The 23,985-nt window shown below is 37.9% G+C and overlaps 1 protein-coding gene across 1 annotated transcript in view; it reads left to right on the top strand.

The window, feature by feature from the left end:
* Positions 1 to 23,985, top strand: part of NELL2 (neural EGFL like 2) — a 341,519-nt gene that overhangs the window by 217,328 nt on the left and 100,206 nt on the right. Inside the window, exons 15-16 of the mRNA XM_049625335.1 lie at positions 16,108 to 16,230; positions 19,225 to 19,320. Coding sequence (XP_049481292.1) covers positions 16,108 to 16,230; positions 19,225 to 19,320 — 219 coding nt within the window. The remainder of the gene's footprint in view (positions 1 to 16,107; positions 16,231 to 19,224; positions 19,321 to 23,985) is intronic.

Raw genomic sequence — 23,985 nt, 5'->3', positions numbered from 1 at the left:
TGGAGAACTCATTTAATCTTCTGGAGACTCAGTTTCTTCATGTGGTCAATACAATATCTGTGAAAGATGCAACCTCTAAAGTTCAACTTCCCTTTTAAATTTTTGTTTCTACCGGGAATAAATGGTAGAAATAAAGGGAATAAATTCTCTTTTAGGTGTAGTTCCACCAGTGAACAAATTAGGGTCTCTGCCCTCATGAAACTTATAGTCTAATGAGGAAGACAGACTGTCAACACATAAGCAAACAATTTCAAAGAGTATAACAGACAGCACTGTGAATAAGGAATCCTGTAAGACAGGGATGTGAGACAGAGCCTCTCTGAGGAGGCGCCCTCTGAGGCCTAAAATAAATTCGCTGGTGAGCCATGAAAACAGTTGGATTAATAGCATCTCAAGAGGAGGGACAGTGAGGTGTTTTGTCTGTTCAAGGGCCAGAGAGAGGCCAGTGTGGCTGGGATGTGGGGAGAGGTAAAGGATGGCTTCACTGGGACACACTGTAGCCATAGCAAAGCCTTTAAACTGTATTTAAAAAGTGAAGAGAAATCAGGGAAGGGCTGAGAGCAAGAGGAATATCATGATCACTTTAAGTTTTGAAAGAATCATTCTTGCTGTATGAGATAAGAAGCCTAGAGGTGGGTATATTTGCATTTTAACACTAAATAAATTGGTGTTTGTATGGCCACTTAAAAATATCATGCAATTTCAAACTTACAGGGAAAATATTTTATAGAGATGTTAGGATGAATGATCACAACCGAAGTTATTTTAATATCATTTCTTCTTTTTTAAAAATTATCTTTGAGTTCCATTTTACCTTAGATGATAGAGAATTGGCAGGAATAATCTCAAGGAAGGAGAAAAATGCTAACTTCATTTGTGCTGGTAAGCTTGAGTTTTTTAGCCCAACTCAGGAAAGATTTTGAGATATGAAAATGTGTTGCTGGATTTGATTAAATACAGAAAAACGAACACTTTCCTAGGTTTTTTTTTCTCTAGAATAGTTGAACAGGGACAGAGAGAGGAGAGTTCAGGAGTATAAATCCAATTAGACCTGAAGAAAGCCTTTTGTTGCAAGTATTCAGCATGCAGGCCTGGAGCTTCGTATAACATTCTAGATGGAATATTCTCTTCTGTTGGTATATCATGCCAAACTGATGCATATTTTTTTATGCATGGAAACATTCAATCAACAAACAAGGAAGGAGCATTAGTTTCCAGTCAGGCATGCTCCCAAACACTCAGGGTATAGCAGAAGTACCCGCAGAAAGCATGGTGGTGATAGTATGTTTGACTAGGGAGCTAGGGGTCTCCTTCTTTCAAAGCTACATTTTCACTTCAAATGTACGTTCTATCCTCACCTAGATGGGCAGGGACAACTAGGAAGTTGATTGGTACCCATTATGGCAGAAGTAACTCTATTCCTTGTTACGTCAGTTGGGATATAAAAACAAGACACATCTTTCTTGTCATTAAGGAGATCATGACCTAGAAGCAAAGAGTGGTAAATAAATAGACAATAGCAATCCAGGGTGTTTGTTCAGTGCTATGATAGAGGGAAGCACAGCAAGCTAAGAAACCAGGTTAGGCAAAGATGCTGAGTTATGAAAGCCATGAGGTAGTAGTAAAGGGAATGGGAATTTAAAGAAAGAGGACAAATAATGCTCTGTGCTCCTCCTATCTTCCTGTTCCCAAAAATAAATATATAATTAACATCAGTATTGCACTTTTCTTAAGATTCAGGTATTCAGAAATGTATGTATGTATGTATGTATGTATGTATGTATGTATATCTGAATGGTTTACATGTTTCCTTCTAGAGAATTCTGTTTCTCAAATGTTTGCAGTCATGATCCCATCATTTTGTTTTTCCTAGATCTCAGACTTTTAAGAATGGTCATGTCTCACTTTCAAAATAATCACTTTGATTTAGTGTCTTAGTCTGTTACAGATATAACAAAATGCCATAGACTAGGTGGCTTAAACAACAAACATCCCTTTCTCATAGTTCTGGAGGTTGGGAAGTCCAAGATGAAGGTGCCAGCAAGGTTGTTGTTTGCTGACAGCCGACTTCCTGGTTCATAGATGCCTGACTTCTCTGTGTGGGTGGAAAGGGTGAGGGATCTCTCTGGGGTCTCATTTGTAAGGACACTGATCCCATTTGTGAAGTTTCCACCCTTGTGGCTAATCATCTCCCAAAGGCTCCACCTCCTAAAATTGCCACACTGGGGGTTGAGCTTCAACATATGAACTTTGGGAAGATGCAAATATTCAGTCCATATTTAGTTTATCATCTTGTCTTGGAGTATAATGGGTTGAGGATGGAGAATGCAGGCACCATATTAGAAGTTAGAGAAGCAGAACCAGTCAACAGGGAAGTAAGTGATACTCCACTGGGTTGATCTGCCACAGAGGCCCAGCATGCTATATGAGCCGGCTATTCCTTGGTAACTGCAAGTATTTCCATTTTGCCTCTTGCCTTCCTCCTTTATCCTACTTTATCTTAAAGGGGACCTTCTGAGTGAATGGATTTTATCATTTGTGGGAAGATATGTGGAACATGTTTAAATAACACTGAAAGCAGGAGCCTTTAAATATATTTCCGTGCCACTTGTACCAGATCCAGGCCCCCAGAGAAGAGAGGAAAGAAGGCAGAGATGAGGGAGGTGCTGGGTATAATTAGAGGAGGGAAGAATGAGAGCGGTGAATACAAAGAGCAAGTGTTTTCCCCAGAGCAGGACATTGCGGATTGTAATTAAAATATACACTTGCAGTCAGGGAGAAGATTACAAGTTGAAATTTTTCAAAACTTATAATTGATACTGTGAAGAATGAAGGAAAGCAGGATGAGTAAATTGAAGAGGAGGGAAAGTAAAGTTTGCAGTTGGGAAGCAAGGGCAGGAAGCTGAGATGTCACAAGACAAGTTCTCAAAGGAGAAGGGAAAGTTAGGACAGGTAGGCTCCAGATTCACCTCCACTTGCTGTGCTGCTGTTCCTGGAGCTGTACATCTTCTGGTCTTGAGGTCAAATTTCCAATCACATCCACGCAGCAATCTGATTGGGATCCTGGAGGCCAAAGGCTCAAGGACAAATAATGGGCATAAAGAGAAGGGAAGCGTTGTCAGCTTGTTGAGATGGGGTGCACGCTACTCAGGGAAGGTGACTGATGACGACACATGGTTGACAGAGGAAAGTCTTTCTCAAACTCCTCTGAACACTTGCGGTGATTCCTGGGACAAGAGGCCCCTTGGTGAGAAACAGTGAGAAAAGAATTACTACATTTGAAGGGAACTCATCAAATAAAAGTGAGTGATTCAGAATGAGGTTTAGAATAAAAGCCATTTCAAAGTCTTTTCTGAAAAGAATAGACTGTAAAAAAGAAGAGGCACTCTATATTGTCAGAGGAGAAAATCCTTTTCGGATCTTAAAAAAAGGTGGCTTTCTAAATGACAGAAAAAAGATTTTGCTATACTCCTAAGTTGGTTCCTGCCTCTCGAGAACTAAACAAAACACAGGTGTAAATGAGATACCAACTTGCTACCTAACATCTTTATGTATCCAGGGCAGAGAAATTATATGCATACATACATGTGCATATACACAGACTCTTACATAATACATTCACACACATACACCTACATGCATACACATAAAAACATACAATTATGTGTATTATTTTTATGAGGGAACATCTTTAAATGTCTTCAGGACAAGAATTCTGCCTTATTCATCTTACAACAATCACAACTCTTGTATAAGCATGGTAAAACTTAACACATATCTGTAATATCAGTAAACATTATTACAATTAGAAATATGAAAGGATATTAAAAGATATTAGCTTAAAAATGTCAAAGCTAGTTAAATCACTTTACACCGCACACATAGAAGCATGACACAAAGGTGCACAAAAATATATCCATATCTTATTATGTTTTATTAAGGATACTTAAACTATATATATAATGATTTGGACCTGAAAATCGTCTTGTAACTTGTATTTTGCTGTGGTAGAAACTCAAATAGCATGCTCTAAGAGAGATGGATTTTGAAATGAAGCTCATTTTTAAAATTAAGCCCCCGAGTGAAAAGGTTGATGGATCTCCTTTGTCCCATAGTCCCAACCCTTTAAAATCTGAGGAATCATTTTATTTTCTGTAAGAAGTTAAAAGGTCAGAATATAGCATTTGATCCAAGTGTGGATTTCTTCTAAGCTCATCTTAAACTGCAGTGGGAAGGTTATCCAGGTTGAAACACTAAGGTTGTTTTTCTTCAATAATTTTATATTTTAAAAATTCCTTTTTTATATTGTATGTTGTTTTGTTTTGAAACTCTTGTTCTGGTATAGTGTGTCAAATATACTCATTAATCTTATTGGGTTTTTTAGTAGGTATTAAATCAGGGCGGGCCTTAGAGCTTTCAGTGAAGGACTAGATTACATGGTGTTAGGTGAGGATGATTTCTCTTCTGGCAGAAGTTTTCACTAGTTTAATGAACACTTTTCCTTTCTTAACAAAAAATCTAAATAAATGGAAGCACATGCCTCTTACCAAATTAGGGGGCAGCACTGACATGAAAACATAGGAGCAACAAACTTGAACTTTTGCTTTGGTGAAGGTCTCATGGTCTCTTAAGCGATGCATAAATACTGCTGTAAATTATAAATCCCAGACAAGTTACATGGATTTTGGGTGAATACAATGTGAAATGTAAAATATCGGATGTGAAATACTCTGAGAAGCTGAAAGCACTGATTTTTTTTTTTTATAGACTGAAGCCTATTATTCATTCATCTACATTTACCAAGTGCCTAAAATGTGTCATGTGTTATGGCAAGGACTAAGGATTGAAATATCTATAATAAAAATTCTCTGTCTTAAGAAGTATACTGACTAATGGGGGGGTGGGTAAGACAATTAACGATCCCTGACAGCGTGATAAGGGCTAATATAATACTAACTCATGAAACATTAAGTGCTTTCCATACATTACCTTAGTTAATCCTTGCAACTCTATGAAGAACATATAAGTCCACAATCCCTTATCTACAGTTCTGAACTTCAAAACCTCCAGACAGCTCTAGAAGTTGAATGTTTATTTTCAAAGTTCATTTGGAAGCAAACTTTAATCTGATATGATGCTATTTCTCATCATTGTTTATCCAATTTGATTTGAATAGTCATACTTTTACTACAGAAATATTTGTTTGATTACTGAATATTGTCCCGGATCCTTCTGGAGATTTTACTTGTGTACCATTATTAGTCCATTTAACAGAGGAGGAAACTGTAATTTCAAGAAGTTAAATAATTTGCTCAAGATCTGACAGGTAGTAAAAGGTAGAGTCAGGATTTGATCACAGACCATCTGACTCCAAAGTCCATAGTCTTAACTACAATATATTCTAGCTTCCAAATGTTATGATGGAATTGAGCACAAATAGTATGGAGCTTATGTAAGTTTTAAGAAAGGTTTTCTAAAGAAGGAGGCATTGTTTGGTCTGAATGGGAGGTGAATAGGAGGGTTAGGCAAAGAAAATGAGGAAGGGCTTTCTGGGCAAAAAGCAGAGACCTATGTGAAATATACAGGGATTGACTGGTATGATGGTGGGCCTTTAGAGGAGTCTCAGTAAATGATACTATGTAAAAATGATGCAATGGGAGAGTTTTAAATGGTGCACTTTGGTGAGAGCAAAGTGTCATAATGAAATCTTGATGAGTAGGTGGTGCCTTGATGGCTAGTAAGAACAAAAAAGATTAAGAGAGAAGAAGAGAGAATGGGGAAGAGAGAGAGAAGATCAGATTTTATTTGAAAAGTCATTATAACAATGGTTTAGAGATGTACCAAACTGGGGACAGTGTTGTCATCATGAAGCTATTGCAATATTCCAAAGGAAATATTTCATGCCCAAATTTAACAACTTAAGAGTAGCAGAATGAAGACAGGGGTGGGGGCTGTGGAAATGAGAACAGTCAAGGAAGTAGAATCTAGATGAATTGGTCCCCAGATGTGGTAGTTGGGGGATGGGAAGTCTCTGGTGACCCCCCACATTCCTGATTTGGGAGGAAGAAAGCCTTAAGGATAGGTTTAGGTACAGATTCACCTGCGGGTTGGAAATCTGAGAGTATTCTTCTCTGATGACCTGGATAGTCTTTTGTGAAGTTATTGATGGGGTTATGTGCCACAAGTGAGAGAGAGAGAGTATGGGGCAGGCATTCGAAGAAAGAGCAGCATAGCTGCTGAGTGGAATGGAAGAGAAAGCAGGAGATGTGCACACTGTCACCACAGAATATCTTGAATAGTTTGCATTAGCAAATCTCTAAATACACTGCATGTTTAATTGAGATATACTTTATAGTTATTGACTCACTATTTAACAAATATTCATTGGAGACTAGTTTGTGCCAGTCATTGTGTTGGATGTTGGGGGTAATTGATGAATTAGATCTAAGGTTTGCTATCTAGGTGGTTATCTGACACAGATGTTGACTAGTGAGTATTTACTCAGTGTATTGTCACCATCAGTAGAGGAAGTTCACTTTCCTAATATGATCTTTGCTTTTATAGTTTGACTTCTTAATTCTATTTTTCTTCTTTGCCATAAAAACCAAACCAGACCAGACCAGACCAGACCAAAACAAGAACGAGAATAACAAAATTCCTAAAAGTAAGAAACCCTCTTCTATTCATCTCACCACCATCTCACTCCCAGTTGCCCAGGTTTGAAACCTGATTTATTTTGGGGCGCCTGGGTGGCTCAGTTGGTTAAGTGTCTGACTTCGGCTCAGGTCATGATCTCATGGTCCGTGAGTTCGAGCCCCGTGGCAGGCTCTGTGCTGACAGCTCAGAGCCTGGAGCCTGCTTCGGATCCTGTGCCTCCCTCTCTCTCTGCCCCTCCCCCATCCATGCTCTGTCTCTGTCTCAAAAATAAACATTAAAAAAAAAAAGAAACCTGACTTATTTTCAATGCCTCTCTTCCTCCTGGTTCAAAAATTGATTCACTGTGGGGCTCATCAGTTGTATGCATAAATTGACTCCCCTTCCACCATCATTTTGTCCATTCTTCTTCATTCCCTCTCTTTAACATTGTTTCATTCCAGAGAAGCATAGGGATTGGGATACAGAAAATGAATGACAAGGGTTTTGGACCTTATGATGTGGCACTTACTTCCCAACCATTCTTCCTCCCTCCTGTAGTACTTCCTCATGCTGCACATACATTGCTCAGCACAGTGCTTGCCAGGTCATAAGCACTCATTTTCTATTTGCTTTTTGCCTATCGCTCTCCTCCTCCTTATCCTTTTGCTTCACTTCTCAGTGTTGCACAGACTCCTGTCACAACTCCCAGTAGTAACCTCTGACTCAAAAGGAAAAAACTGAAAGGAATAAAGAAAGACTAAAATGAGAGAGAACAATGCTGGCTTGCTAACATAGAACACCCAATTTGTTAGGGGAAGTTGGTCTCTCCTTTTCTACACATTGCTGTTAATTTCCCTAAAACTCAACTCCCATTTTATCATGCCTCTTATTTGGAAGAGGCTATTTATTGCCCACCAGATAAGTGGCAACTTATTGCCCACCAGATAAAAATCATGTGGTGTTCCTGACCCTGTCCATACTGATTCCTCATTATTCCCTATTGTTCCTCACCTGTGCCAGCTCAGCCACTTCAGGACCCTGCCACAGCTCATGCTTTTGACCTTTTGCACCTGTGTTCTCTCTCCACAGGACATGCTCTTTTCCATCTTTACCCTTTTCCTGTTAAAACCCCTCCTATCTTTCAAGACTCACTTGTTTGGCCTATTTCCTACACAATACTTCCCTAGACCCCTCAGTTAATCCTCATCTCTCCTTTTTATGTCTCAAGAGATCATTGTTGATAGCTTGTAGCTTTTTAAAACACTGAAGGCAAATCCTGGCCTTGTCACTTCAAAGTTACATGACATTGGGCAAGATATGTATTTTCTCTAAGAAAGCTCTATATTCCCATTTGTAAAACAGGAGTAATGATAGTGCCTTCCAGGAAATGTTTCTGTGAAGATTGAAGGGGATAATGAACATAAAACACTTAGTACAGTGCTTTATAGCATCTAGTAAGCACTTAGCAATTAGCTAATGGCATTATTGTTACTATTACTATTGTTTTCTCTCTTAAAGCACTAAACAAGTTCAAGAATATATCATAGTTATCTATTCATATCATCAATCCTCTAATAGTTCAAAAGTCTCTTGAGTTCATTGAGTTCATGAATCCCAGTTCGTGCATCTTTGCATCCTCTAGAGGCTAGAATAATCAAAAGGCTAGAATAACATAGAGAAGCTTCAGAAATATTCAGAAATACAAATCATTTGTTGATACAAGAATTTTGTTGCCTGACAATGTGTTTGGACAAATATAATCTCATGAAACACCAGAAAAAAAGCAAAGCAGGTTTTTTTGCTGTAAAATCAATTTGGATTACCTTACAAAATTATTGTAAAGATACAGAGGAAATTTGCATGGGCGTTAGTTGTTCAGATTCTTGATCAAATAAGTATTAGGAAGAGAGGCTGAATGTACCAGTGAAAGGACTAGAAGAAAATAAACGAAGCATGTCAGAGAAAAGAAGTCTGACCAAATTCCTAGATGCCAAACAAACTGAGGAATAACAAGAAGTCAGTATTGAATTGGTGTGGTCAGTGAACAAGAAACTTGAGTAGTGAATAAAAAATACTTGGGTGTTAAAAATGAGTTTTAGTTGGTTTGCTGCTAATGTGGCCACTGGTTAAAGTACAGTTTCTTGTAGTCCCTTTAACAGTGTTAAAATTAGATTTCCATTAAAATGACACTGTGATAGATTTTTTCCTCTAATATAAAGTGAATAAGGAAGGTAATCATAAGAAACAAAAAGAACAGCTTTTGGTAAGTATGATAGCAGGCGTCTTTTTTCCTGACATAACCATTGAAGGTAGTGCATGTTGGAAATCAGAGAAATGTCTGAAATTCATTTGATTTCAGAAAAGATTATGAAAAGAGAAAGCTCTGTGAGACATTTACATTTTCTCCGCAGAACTGAAACAGAAAAGAAAGGACATTGTATGGCTAATAGAGGCAAAATAAAATTTGCCACTGAAGTAGATAATATGATGAGAAAGTAACTAATATTTATCAAGTGACTCTTATTTGCCAGGGTCTTTATACTCATCATGCAAATTTACTCTTCACAGTAGTTTTCTAATATAGGTCTCAATCTCCTCATTTTAAACTTAGGAAGATGGGCTTACTTTCTCAAGGCCAGTGAGAACTAGGTTAAAATGGCATCAAAAGTCAAGCCTGTCTAGAAAACTTCCGTATAACACTGCCTCCCTGCTATTGCTCATTAAAATAGTACATAATTTTCCCATTTTTTTCTTCGTTGTCCTTTACACAGTTGATGGAGGACATTTTAAACCATTCAATGAATTGTAACAATGTCCCTGAGATTGAATAGTCATGAGGGCATGCATGTTTTGATTGTAGGCATATATATTGTTGGTGGCAGCAAACACAACTTCTTCATATACCAGACCATTAAATATTGGGGGTGGGGGAGGAAGGAGGAAGAAGAGGGAAGGACGCAATTCTAGTTCTTTTTAATAGACCCCCAAGCCCTCTACCAATTGTCGAATTATAATACAGAACATTCTTTAGATTCAGTTTGTGTTCATTTTGACAAGATCTGCCATAGAATGATTATTGTGTGAATGTAGTAAGGAGCTGGGGCAAGTCCAAAGAGTTGTTTAGTTTGCTCAATAGAAATGGCATATTTTATCTGAGGACTCACTGTGTTGCTATTCTTTTTAGAGTAAAATAAGAGGTCTCAGTATTATAGACCCACGGGCTATCTTGTTCTCTTCCTCTTCACTAGCCACTGTAGGTAACTACAAACTTACTTTGGTAGGAACACTTAGGAGTGAAGTTCGTGGATGCGTTTTAGCAAGCTCATGGATGTCCTAAGGCAAGCAATCTGGTCTACTGAAATATAAGAGGAAAATGACTAAGCAACTCTATATGTTTGAGATAAGTCATCCTTCTAAACAAATAGTTTGATGGTTTTATTTAACAGCTTCTCAAGAGTAATTTACACGCTGTGGACTTCCTTGCTCCAAGATTTATTCAGGCTTAAGCCTGAGCGAGCTTGTTCTCAGGTTTCTAATAAGCAGATAATAGTTAAGACCCGAGGTAGGTTGTCACTGTTCAGAGCCTCATCCTGCCACGGTCTAGGAGAGAATTTACTCATTGTAAATTTATATTCCAGGAAACACTTGGGTCAGGGAGAGCGAAGAAGCTTTCTTTGTGGCACTTACACCTACAGGTTATGATAGCTGCTGTTTTCCCAACATTTCTGTATTTGGACAGGAGACTAGAAGATCCAGCATAACAATATAATTCTTGCAACTGAAAAAAACCCATCAGAGGAAAAGAAAGGCTCTGTGAGAATAGTGGGCCGGCCGTGAAGGTATATTATAATTTGTTACCAGAAGAGCAGAATCTACAGTATGAAGGTGTCAGTCAGAGGATCTAGTATACTGTTGGGGGGTGTAAAGCAGAATTATCCAGAAGTGGTGGGCTTTGTTACAGGGGCCCGACCAGGTGTCAGAGGAGAGAACTCCTGGATACTGGAGATGTCTGTTTGCCAAACTGCATTAATGATGAGCTTCCAGAGATTTTTGAGTTGGAGGAATGAGTGCTTGAGTCTAAGTTCTGTGAGCTGGTCACTTTGTTTTACAGACATTTGCACTTAGCCATATTGGTATCTTCCTTTTCTTTTAAAAGCTTCTCTCAATTTTGAGAAAATGTAGATTTTAGTATGAACAGAAAGTGCCTCAGTGCTTAGCCCTAAAGTGTTAAAAATACTAGATAATACAAAAAAAGAGATAACTTCCTACTTGTGAAGCAATGGAGGACTCCACATATGACAAGGAGACATTAAATGGTATAAACATTAAAACCCAAAACCTCTGGGAGCGCCGAGGTGGCAGTCGGTTAAGTGTCTGGCTTCATCTCAGGTCATGATCTCACAGTTCATGGGTTCAAGACCCAAATCAGGCTATGTGCTGACAGCTTAGAGCCTGGAGTCTGCTTCAGATTCTGTGTCTCCCTCTGTCTCTGCACCTCCCCTGCTCTCAATCTGTCTCTCTCTCTCTCTCTTAAAAATGAACATTAAAACAATTTAATAAATTAAAAAAAACAAAACCTCTAGACAATTGCAAAGAACACTAGGATTAAAAAACACATTAGGCAACACACACACATTAAATATGTCAGGCAGCCCTACCACATGACAGTCAATAACCTAGATTTAGGAGTCAGATGTTGTGATTCACAACTCAACCACTTACTAGCTGTGTGATCTCAGAAAAGCTACTTAACCTCTTCAAGCCTAGTTTAATTTTCTTTTTTTAAATAATGATGATATTTCCTAATTAATATGAAGATTAAATGAGATAGTGTATATTACAAAGTGTGTGGTATGTCATAAGCACTAAATTGTAGCTAGGATTATTACACATCATTCAGGTTGATTCAAATTTGTAAGAGGCTCAAGATTCCAAAACAAAAGGAGCAAAATACATGAATACTGTTTCAATTTGGAATCTGCACCTTCCCTACATACATAAAAATATCCATGTCAAATGCTCCATTCTCCATGAAGTCATTCTTGAAATCATATCTGACCCAGCTAGAAATGACTTCTTCCCTCTTTGTTCTCTGCAGCCCTCTGTAAACAGGTTTCTTCTTTACTTCAGTATTTCTAACAATGCCCTCATGTAGCACTTGTGGTTTTGTGTTATCTCCCCGACTAAACTATAAGCTTTTGAGGGAGCTACCATTTATAATCATATTTTAATCCCACAAAAGTCTTAATATACAACAGAACTTGAATAAAAATTGTATTAAATCAAATTGTAGATATATTTAAATTACTTTTCACTCCTGTTTTTCTGTAGTATTTGCATTTTGTATCATAGTGAAATCCTTGAAGAGAACATGTGCTATGTGTATTGTATGTCTGCGTTGATATCATTGTAAGAAAAGCTATGTGAATTTTAACATGGCCATTTTGTCCCTAGATAGTACATTCATTCTAGAAACAGCTCAATATGAATACCAAATTTCAAGCCCAATTTAAGTCCGACTATGACCAGATGACCTGTTGGGTGTGGAGTCTTAAAATGATTTTAGGAACATTAAGCTACTCAGGTTAGGGGTTGATCAGTGAGACTAAAGTATTATTTCTGTGTGACATTTGCATTCAGATAAATCTAAGTGTACACATTATCACTTTTTATATAGAGGAATTTTAATATATTGACCCTTGTCACTGGTATGAAATCAGTTTTATATAGTACATAAAAGGTGCATGGCAATTATGGCACATAGGACAAATTTTTCCCCACTATCATTGTACAGTTATTGATTCTATATTTAATGTACTGTAATAATTGACAACCACATTACTTTTGTTTAGTACTGTTTGAGTTGTGGTGTTTCCTTTCTACATGTTTATTTTTTTCCATTTAATTTAAATTTTAAATGTATAGATAGAAATGTGATAAATTTTGATTAAAATAACCATATGCTAATATTGTTAATGCAGAACAGTTAGAGAGAAGTGTATTTGGTTTCAATCCTAGCTTTTACCTGGACCATCATACTGTCATGTCACACGAACAATGAAAGGTTTAACTGAAGATGTGCAAATAGCATTAATTCCTAGGAACTGGATATTGTGAACATCAGATCTGAAATGTCTGCTTTTCAATATACATGAGAGAAAAATTGGAATTCATTTACTACTACATCCTGCCATGCCTCTTCTCAAACATTGTGACATAATATTGATTTAAATTTTTTCTTAATATTTCCCTCCTGATTTTATTTAATTTAACTTATTGTATGTTACAAATGTTAGAGGGAGCATGAAAAATGGAGAGGTTGCTGGTGGAGTCCTTAGGGATATGTGAGTCAGGGAAGGGGTAAGAAGTTGACATTTGACCAAAACTGGATATACAGCAGCAATAATTAACTATTTATCGAGATGACCTTATAGAATATTTGCTCCTTGCTTCATTCACATTCTGTTTTGTGGAGGGCTATCCAATTAAACTTAATTCTTCTGTGAGACATAGGCATTTTTAAAGGCTTTTCCTGAAGTCACAGTTTACTTTTAGTTGATGGTTATAAGTATAACCAAGTTTATTTTAAGTGGTGTAAAGAATTTTAAAGTGATAGTGTAAAGGAATTAATATTTTGTTTTCAAAATATGTCTTGCTACCTTAATATTTGAAATATCCCTGATAAAATAAAACACCATTGTAGTAAAATTAGTAAAAAAATAAATAAATAAAAAATAAAGTTTAGATTTTTCAATAGCTTCTATTTGGCATCTAGTCTACAACTGAACAAATTGGGATTGGCTTGAATTATAATGGCAGAGGAAGTATTTCCTAGCTTTCTTCCTTTGGTCATTTATTCTTTTTATTTTTTTAAGTTTATTTATTTTGAGAGAGAGAGCAGAGAGGGGGCAGAGAGAAAGAGAGAGAGAAGAAGACAGAGAGAGAGAGAGAGAGAGAGAGAGAGAGAGAGAGAATCCCAAGCAGGCTCTGTGCTCTCAGTGCAGAGCCTCACGTGGGGACAAACCTACAAACCGTGAGGTCATGGCCTGAACCAAAATCAAGAGTCAGATGCTTAATTGACTGAGCCACCCAGCTCTCTCTGATCATTTATTCTTTTAATTACTTATTTAAGAAACATTCTTTGAATGCTGAAATGAAATACAAATAAAAATACAGAATTGTTGTCCAAAAATTAACTGTTCCTGGTGGGGCATGAAGATGGAGAATCAAGGAGAAGTAGATATTCATGATAAAATATAATAACAGAGCCTTGTATATGGTGCTAAGGAAAACAGCCAGCAGGCTCTGACTCTGCAGGAGGGGGAGAGAAGGGTATTTTTGCATAAAACAACATTTTAGTGTGATCTTTAGAAGCGGTAAGAGTTTGCCAGGAGAATCCATGGGGCAGACACTTCAGGCACAGGAAAGAATATGTGTAAAGGTGTGTATTTAAAAACATGAAAACTGTCTTTACCCTTGAATTGCTTAGGAGCACATTTACTCATTTCAGCAGTCTCGAGAGTAAATGACAACAGGGTAACCAGATCCGGGCTTGTGTAATTAATTAAAGTGTATGGGAATCATCATACTGGGTGCTAAACTGCATCTTGTTAGGCCCTTCCTCTACCCAGTGAGTTCCATCTAATTAAGAAAACAACCAAAGCAGAGATGAAAACAGCATCAAATCAATCAGCAGCTGTCTTTAAAGAGCCTACGGCTGTCCGTATAGAGATTTATAGATTAACTGCAGCACTTTGAATTGCACTGGGAAGAAAATGGGCAGCAGGTGCAAACTTCAGAGTGTAGATTTATTTTGCTTCGGGCAGCTGACCCCAGAGGTAGGTGCACTGCCCGTTCCAGTCCCTCTGAAATTTTATAGTGGTCCAAGGACAGCCCCAAGCAGGAGACCCAGCTGTAATCTGGCTATTTTCTAGGTTATCATCAATGTGCTTGAATTTATAATAACTATGAAAGTTTCTGATACTAGATAATAACAGTGGAACTCTGTACAATTTGGAGAAATTCAACCAGGGATTTGGAGGATAAGGTATCTATTCATGCAATTCTAAAACCTTAGTGATTGAGAGCTCTCTTTCTTCTGAAAGATTATTGGGAATAATGTCTAAGAATTTTATTACCAGGCTAGAGTTCAAAATATTATAACTTTATACTTATATATGACACAGGGCATAATGTTAATCTTTATTTAAAAAAAACAGAGCATTCTATTTTACTAGTTGAAATAAGTGATTTTAGTCTAATCTCAAATGAATATGCCCAAAGCGCATTTACAGATACATTACTATTATAATATATTGTCTGCAATAATACATGTATTGTCCAGAATACGAAGAGTTCTAAAATAAAAAGCAAATATTTCTTTTTGCTTTGATGATATATATCATAGTGAATTAATAGCTCCATTAATATAAGCATATTAAAATATATATTTAATTTTAGGCCTAAGTAATAATTTTGTGAGAGACCAAGTCATAAGTAGTGCCACTGTAGGCATTTTGCTGAACTAGTTCATAAGCGTTTCCTCACTTATATTTCATCTCCTACTCATTTTGATTTTGATGTTAGATCTGATTTCTTTCTCATTTTCACTGTATTTATTCCTTACATTTACATTTTTGTTGAACACTCTGCTAGAATTCTGATGTTACCTAATAATTCCTGTGAACTTGGGCAGGCGACATAAGCACTCTGAGCCACTATGGACTCATTTTTAAAATGGTAATAATGATATTGGTTATGCCTCTCTCATAGGGGTGCTGGGAGAAGCAGATGATTCAGTGTTTTCTAAAGTGTCAAGTTGTACACAGTTAAAGGAAGTATCATATTGATTGCATCTTTTAAAGTGTGTATTTGCACATATTATAAAGGCGAGTTGTCTTATTTAGCAGAACTCCGATACTTCCTTTGAGGAGAGAGATTCCTAAGGAGGTCAGATATTCCCCAGTAGTTTGCATGTGTATCTTTATGCCTGGCCATGTGGGTGTGGGTGTTAACTGCATCCTAACTAATTCCCAGAGCTTTAACTCCATTTTCCTACAGGCCAGGATTCACGAAGCAATATATTTCACATCCATTCCTATTACCTTTTTCATGTTACAGAGAAGAATTAGGTAGCATATTTATGTCAGGACAATAACTCCCCAAATATTAACCACAGAGACTGCATACTGGGATACACTTCTGAGAATTATCCACCCTTTCCTCTCCCCTTCTGCCATTCCTTCCTCCTCCTTGGTGGGTCTTTTGTCCAAATCCTTTTGCATGCAAGGTATGTATTTCAAGAGGAGTATGCAATACTTCAAAATATGAGCTCTTCTTTAACATAGGCTTTGTATAGGTCTGTCTGTGTTTGAAAGAAATACCATGCAGTAACCAAGATGCAGGTAGTTTAAAATACAGTCGCATTGAAAAATCTATCTTTGAGTAACAAAATTGTATTCCTCATTTCAGAACATGATGAGTGTATCACAAATCAGCACAACTGTGATGAAAATGCTTTATGCTTCAATACCGTTGGAGGACACAACTGTGTTTGCAAGCCAGGCTATACGGGGAATGGAACCACATGCAAAGGTAAAAGGTTTAAATGTCAGCCTCTCTCACATTAGGGATAAGGCAGTCCATCTTCACCTCCCTCCACCCCTTCTCATCACTGTTATCTGCCTTCTGGGTACTTCCCACAGCCATTGGGAACTTTGGCTCATACTCTTCCCCCTGGGTTAGGTCAGTGTTTAAGCAGCCAAACTGTTCAAACAGTGTCGACTTCATGTTCCTTGACCTCCATTTCAGTGGTTTCCATCTCTGTTCCTGTCTAGCAGACCACACCCATAATCACACCCAGGCACTTTTGGACAGAACTGTTCCATCTTTGAAATCTCAGACTTCAGCTTCTTATTGTCTTACCCCAAGTCCTTCTGCTTCCAGTTGGCCCACTCTGTTCCTTCCATGACCTTTCATCTTCTGCTTCTCTGACCCTTTTCTTTCAGTTTACCAGTATCCTCCCATGTTTAAATACTTGTTTTTGAATCCAAACATGACAGCTATTTTTTTTTTTTTCGCCAATACAGTCAACCTATTTGTTCTTTTAGCAAAATCCACTTGGAAATACCTCTATTTGGGATCAATCTGACAGTTTTTCTTCTCTACTCTTTTTTTTTTAAGTTTATTTCTTTATTTTGGGAGAGAGAGACAGAGTGTGTGAGTGGGAGGGGAACAGAGAGAGAGGGGGAGAGAATCCTAAGCAGGCTCTTCCTTGGCAGTGCAGATCCCAACGTGGGGCTCGATCCCACAGATTGTGAGGTCAGACCTGAGTGGAAACCATGAGCTCGATGCTCAACCTACTGAGCCACCCAGGTACCCCTCTACTCTCTTTTGAACTGTTGAGTAGTAAGTTAACTGGGAATATTGGGTCTCCACATGTTATAGTTTCCCATTTTAGCTGGTTTGTCAATGCCAGTCAATAATTCTTTTAAAAGTCCTGCTGAGCTCAGATTTTCATTTCCATCAGTGGATGTTCCCACAGTACTTCACCACCGTCCCCTGATACATTCTTTCACCAGTGCCCTCTTTTCTTTTATCAGATGAGCTTACCTCCTCCTTCACAATAGAGGTTCTATTTTGGAAACTGCTAACTCCCATAGGCTAAAGTCCATACTCTGTATATGTCATGTAGATTTATTTATGATTTGTATAATTTAAACATTTTAAGCTTCAACACTTCCCATTTCTCAAACACACGTGCCCATTGTCCTGGAGTTTGCTAAAATCAATTTTCTATGACACTGTGTATATGGGAGGTAGGAAATAACAAGGGATCGTTGTTAATACCATGTCCCATGAGCATGAATCTTAAGACCTGGTTTACAAGAATACATTGGATGCAGATATCGATGGGCCAGAGGATTACTCTGGTTTATAAAAGTCTATGGGAATGTTTCATTTAGAGCAATGTGAACAAGGCCTGCTCACTTTGAGGTCTAAATCCCACAAAGATTTTCTCAGAGATACTAGACAAATCCTGAGAAAAGCCAGAAGTTTAACATCCATTGCATAGTGTAACTGAATGCCTAGGACTTCCTCAGAGCACCCAGATATTCTGAGAGCTTGGTGGGGAGAAGTTAATATTTCATCTGGGAGACCAACTTCTCACTCTTATTTCTATTTCACTCTGACTCCTAATTAATGTGACAAATGTTTGTAGCATAAGGAACTGTTGTAATCATGAGCAGATCCAGATAGGTAATTCTTATCTTTGAAGGAAGGAGAACTTTCATGGATCCATACAGTTTTACCAGAAGTTAAGTCAACAGGCTGCCTGAATACAGATTCTCCAGTTCATGTGTGTATCCCTACTGGGAATGTCAAATGCTGAGAGATAAGTAATGTAGACATAGGATCTGAATCATTGAGTCCTGTGCTCTGTCCTTAAACATTACTCCAAAGAAGATACACATGTGGTCTAGGAGATGTACATTTTATTATTTTTGAGGTTTACATTCTTAATCTCTTTGCGAATCCTTGATGACTAGGTATTCTTTTTGCCTTGGATGAAGACAGACTAGGACTTATGACCAAAGAAGCTAAATGGCCTCTTTGTGTCCCTTCCTTTAACTCAGCAGCAGAATCTTGGATTGCTACATTTTACCACTCAAAGAAAGTACATCCTAACTAATGAGAGGAAGCACATGCCAGAAAAGTTGCGAGAAAGCTTTTATCCCAATGCCTGGAAAAAGCTGGTCTAACTCATCCATTACAGACCAGGGAATGGCCCCTGAGATTCACAGAGCCAAAGAATAAGCTGAGGTGGAAATGGAAGCATCTAAGGGTACTCAGTCTCACCCATCTTGTTTTTCTCATCTTCTTTGAATCAGGTGGCACATCTCAAAAGGTCTCACTTGGAATAGCTCAGATTTTGGCTCCCTTTCCTAGTCACAGACAAATTCCCCTCACTCACAAACCTACTCTAACACAGCAAGATTTGCAGTACCTTTGCCCCTGATCCTGGATCCTGACCTGTCCTCAGTAGAGGACACTAAGGCTCTTCCTGAAGACCACTACAGCAAATTGTTAACCATTGGCCAGTTCATCACTTGGACTGATTTAGAAATTTTGTGAAAGCTGGGGCATTTCTCCAATACTCTGGCACTTTGGCCAGAGTTTCATAGGAGTCAGTCATTTCCTATTTCATTATCTCATTCTCTAGATGGTGGTTTTCTCCTTAAGAAAACTCTAGGATAGCTGCCTTTTTTTTTTTCTTCAGGTTGACAATGAGATGCAACTCTAATTCTAATGTGCTTCCTGTTGTGTAAGATTACTGCTTTTTGTTAAAAGAAAGTTTAGTGTGTCGTTTCACAGGTGAAATATTTCTTTACCATTGAAAAGAGTACTGTTTCACAAATTGGGTTGAAGTTTCTTGCCTGCATGGAAGATATTATATGAATTTGAAGTTATAATACCATATATAATTTGATGTCCACATCTCCAAGGGAATGAAGAAAAGCTAGGCTTGAAGTATCTTGAGCTACTCAATTTTGAAGTATGAAAGTCATGTATCTGAATTATTTCTAGCATTTTGCAAAGACGGCTGTAGGAACGGAGGAGCTTGTATCGCCGCTAATGTGTGTGCCTGCCCGCAAGGCTTCACCGGGCCCAGCTGTGAAACGGGTAAGACTATCATTCCATCTTCTAGAAAATGAGTTTTTATGCCAATGTACAAAGTAATCCATGAGGAAAATAATGTTTCAAGTTTCAAGTGTCTCTCAAAGCTTGGAACTATTAATAAGGAAGTCCTAGGAGGTAGGACGTGGGAAGTTTCAGTGCTGCATATTCACTGGGCGTTTCCCCAAAGTCGTTCTATAGAGGTTTTGCAGCTATTATAACTAGAAGAATATTGAACATTTATAGAAAGGTGTGTGGATTTTATGACTTCATAATTCATTTTACTCATTTGGAGCCCATTTTTTCTGGGATCTGTATGACTATATTAAAGCACATTGTTCAAGGCCAACACACTTCCTAGGACATGCTACCTCCTCCATGCACGTTTGAGAATTTTTTAAAAAAAGTTTTTACCTGAATCATTCAATATTCATTCATTGTTGTTTATTTAAAAAGTACTTAAAGTTTCCTACTTTTTAATTATTCCTAATCCAAGTTCATTTTGAACTCAGTCTGCTGGATACTAATACTAGAAACTAATATATATATTAAACATTATTTAATATGTATATTAAAATATGCCGTGAAAATACTAGCTCTTAACTAAAATCATATCAATAGTAGTTTTGTTGCTTTGGGTAAGTGGGTTCTAATAGTAGATGACCCCAGAATGTCCATTATTCTCCCTAAGAGAAAGCTGCTACCTCTGGTGACTGGTGGTTACCATCTTACATTACTTACCATAAATCTCATTACAATAGATATGGTACAACTCCTGCTTCCATTCGACCTGCAGAGTCTGTTTTAATAAAGACACTGACAGATAAGAATGTGAGACAGAAAATGTTCTGGACCATTTGGGAAGTGAAAAGTTTCCTGAATAGGTCCTACCACTGTGCATAGAAGGATGCCCACAGAAGGGCTTGTGTCACTAGATTGTTTCTTTCTATAAGTACCTCTCAGTGATGTTCTTCAAACTTCAGTGACTGACTATTTGGTTACAAAGGTCTCTAATAGAAAATGGATAGTGTCCATCTTTGATATGTAGGACTCTTTCATAAGGGGATTATTTCCTAAATCAGAAGTTCCCAAACTTAGTGAGCATGTGACTTACCCATAAGTCTTATTAACTTGTTAAATATGCAGATTTCTGGTAATTAACTATCATAGGATTTACTAGATCAAAATCAGGCACTTCTAGTGCAGTCATTCTACAATGTTTCTATCCCATAGTCTCCACCAGTACACCCAAACACATCAGGTACTGTGGTCCTCCTGTATATCAACACCTGCGGTGACCATATTTCCTGAATACAGTATTTGGTACTGCTTCTGGTGCAGTTGTGATCAGAAATACTGGCTTTTTCATGGCATTGAAATGGTGTATGATTTTGAAATAAAGGCTGTCCCAGAAAATCTGAGATGAATAATGGCCATGCCAATTCTGCGTATCATTCTTCCACTAGGAAAAAAAAAAGGGTTACGTGTGAGATTGTGAAAGTCTGGAATGGTATAAGATTGATCTGAGCAATGTAAAATTTAAAACTAGGGAGTTAAATATAACCCAACAGAATATTTAGCTTTCTCTAATTATCTTTGAACTTTCAGTCTGTAAGAAGACAATCCCGGACTTACTCTAAGTAGCTGTCTATAACAGCCAAGGGCTTTGAGAAGGACAAAACAGATATGGGTTCAAAATCTAGTCCTACCATTTACTTGTTATGTGACCTTGGGCAAGTTACATTACTTCTCAGTGTCTTATACTATCTATACATCACCTTACTCTTCACAAGTCTCTTACAAGATAAGTATTACACCCATTTAAAAAAATATATTGGGTTCAGAGTGATTAACTTTTTTCCTAAGGCCATAGAGTTAACAGCTGAATACAAAATACAAAGGTCTTTCTAACTGGCAAACCCAAGCTTTTTATCCATATCAATGTGGTTTTTAAATTTCTTCTGAATTAATTCTAATGACAGAAGAGAGAGAATGTCTTCATCCAGAGCCATCCTGAAAAGGCCCACCAAAAGGGTAAATAAAATTTCATCAAAAACTTATGTTTTTTTCGTAAAAATCCATTCATTTCTATTCCATAACACGTGAAAACATTTAACTTACCTACTACCCTTGAGTTAAGTTGGTGCTCTAAGACAATGGGTCATGGTTTATCTCTGCCTTCTAGCACCTCTTGGCCCAAGACCATATTTCACTATTTGAGAAGCAAGACGTTCCTGCCTCCTATCTGAGAAATTATCAGGATAACACTTGTTTCAAAGCATCTGTCCCAGTTATTGCTCCAGGTTATATCCTAACCCCTCACCTTACACCTTACACCATTTTTGTTGATGTAGTTATAAATAGAAGTTGTGCCATTTAAAAAATAACTTTGGAGGAGAACCACATGAAATAATCTTTTCACCCATTTATTCAACATTTATTTAGGATCTTTTATATGCTGAGCACTGAATCTAGAAACAGGATATAGCAGTGAACACAGGTCCTATCTGCATGGAGATTATGATCTAGTTGAGTTAGAGGGACTATAAACAGGAAAATAAATATATATGTAAAATATTGTCAGGTAGTAGTTGCTATAAAGAAAACTAAAGCAGGGGCACCTGGGTGGCTCAATCGGTTAAGCGACCGACTTCGGCTCAGGTCATGATCTCACGGTCCGTGAGTTCGAGCCCCGTGTGGGGCTCTGTGCTGACAGCTCAGAACCTGGAGCCCGTTTCAGATTCTGTGTCTCCCTCTCTCTCTGCCCCTCCCCTGTTCATGCTCTGTCTCTCTCTGTCTCAAAAATAAATAAACATTAAAAAATTTTTAAAAAAATAAAGAAAACTAAGGCAGATAGTGTAAAATTATTTTTATTACCTATAGACTTTACATATGATGAGTATTGTTATTATTGGTATTTACTTCATTAATAAAGGTTGCTAACATCAGCTTCTGTACACTTCCCAAAATTTCAGTGATTAATACAAAAAGTGTTTGCTCACTCACATCTCAGTTTGATATGTCAAATGTGGTGTTGGGGAGAGCTGAGGAGCATTGGGATTGAGCCTGCTTAAGCCAGGGGCCCTGGTTGTTGCCATTTGATGAAGTTATGCCCAACACACTGCCTCTAACACCAAAGAGGGACCATAGATGTGAAAGCATGGAGAATACATACCCACTGTAACCTCAGACCAGAAGTAACATACATGTCTGTTCCTCTCACATACCATTGGTAAGAACTCATCACATGGACTTGAGGAGTTGAGAAAATGTAGTTCAGCTGAATGTCCAGGAAGATGAAATGGTCTGTGACCATTAGGCCAGTCTTTTGTCTTAGGTGCTGTCTGGCATTGCTATACTATTTACTCTGAACAATCAAACCATTTTTGACATTGTCTCATCTACTCAGCTGGAAGAACTCTGAGTGACTTCCTTCTTTAATCACTGCCTTCTTTCCACCTCTGGTAGGGATCCTTAACTTGGAATTCCCGGACACCTGCAAGTCTATGGATGGACTTTGGGGGTCCATGAATTCCCTGAATATATGTGCATGTGTACATTTTTCTGCAGAAAGAATTCAGAACTTTTAAAGATTGCAAATGGGTTCTATAATTTCTAAATAGTTATGAACCACTAGGGAGAGAATCTTCCATGATTCATAAAGAGAACTAACTGCTACTTGATTCTATAGAAGGTGATACAAATGTAGATATCCAATACCTTCCAGAGTTTCTTTGGGGACCTTTAATCTCGAGACCCCACACTGAATCCATCATCTCCATGACTCTTGCCTTATCTCTTCTATTCCCGAAACCTGGTTCTTCACTTCTAGTCTTTATTTCAGTGAGTGGCCTTACCCACCAAGTTTTGTTGGCCAACAAATCAAGAATCACCTCCTCCCCCCATCCCTTTTCACTTTCACATCTAATCAAGTCCTTTTGATTCTCTTTACTAGGATCCTTTTTTTTTTTTTCCATTCTCTCTGGTAGTACAGTAGTTTAGGGCTCTGAGGTTTATCTCTCTCCAGTCCATTCTTCACAGAATATCTGAGCACACATCTGATCGTATCACTCCATAGTGGAAAAAAAACAAAACAAAACAAAACACATTAGCATCCTCTGTTGACCTCACATTTCTTAACATGACCTATATGGCCCTTCAAGATTTGTCTCCTGCTTTTCTACCCAGCTTTCACCCTCTTGTCCCTCTGTTTCCTCACCTCATTTACAGCCCCAAGCATTGACTTTCGTGGATGTAAAGCATGTATCTTGTTCACTTTTGAATCTTCAAAACATAGTATAAGGCCTGCACCTTATTATTCAAGGTGCTCCATGAATATTGGTGAATAAATAAAGACATAAATGAGTCATCAATTAAATGAGGAGGTAAAAGATGTGCTTGCATCCATATTAGCTGGACTTTATTGAACATTGGTTTAAAGAGGTCTTCAGGGTCATCTGGTCCTAAAGTCTGAGATGGCAGATGAGGTCACTAAGGCACAGAAGGGTGAAGGAACTTATATAAGTTGTCTCATTATAGATACTGATCTGCAATTTAGAACTCAGGTCTTCTGACTCCTAGTCCAGTGTTTCTCTGCTCCTTCCTTCCTTCCCTCCCTCACCCCTTCCTTCCTTCCTTCCTTCCTTCCTTCCTTCCTTCCTTCCTTCCTTC

Source organism: Panthera uncia, chromosome B4, assembly GCF_023721935.1.
Source record: "Panthera uncia isolate 11264 chromosome B4, Puncia_PCG_1.0, whole genome shotgun sequence".
NCBI classification, from domain to species: Eukaryota; Metazoa; Chordata; class Mammalia; order Carnivora; family Felidae; genus Panthera; species Panthera uncia.
The sequence above is the reverse complement of the archived record's forward strand: the minus strand, read 5'-3'. Positions and strand labels throughout refer to the sequence as shown.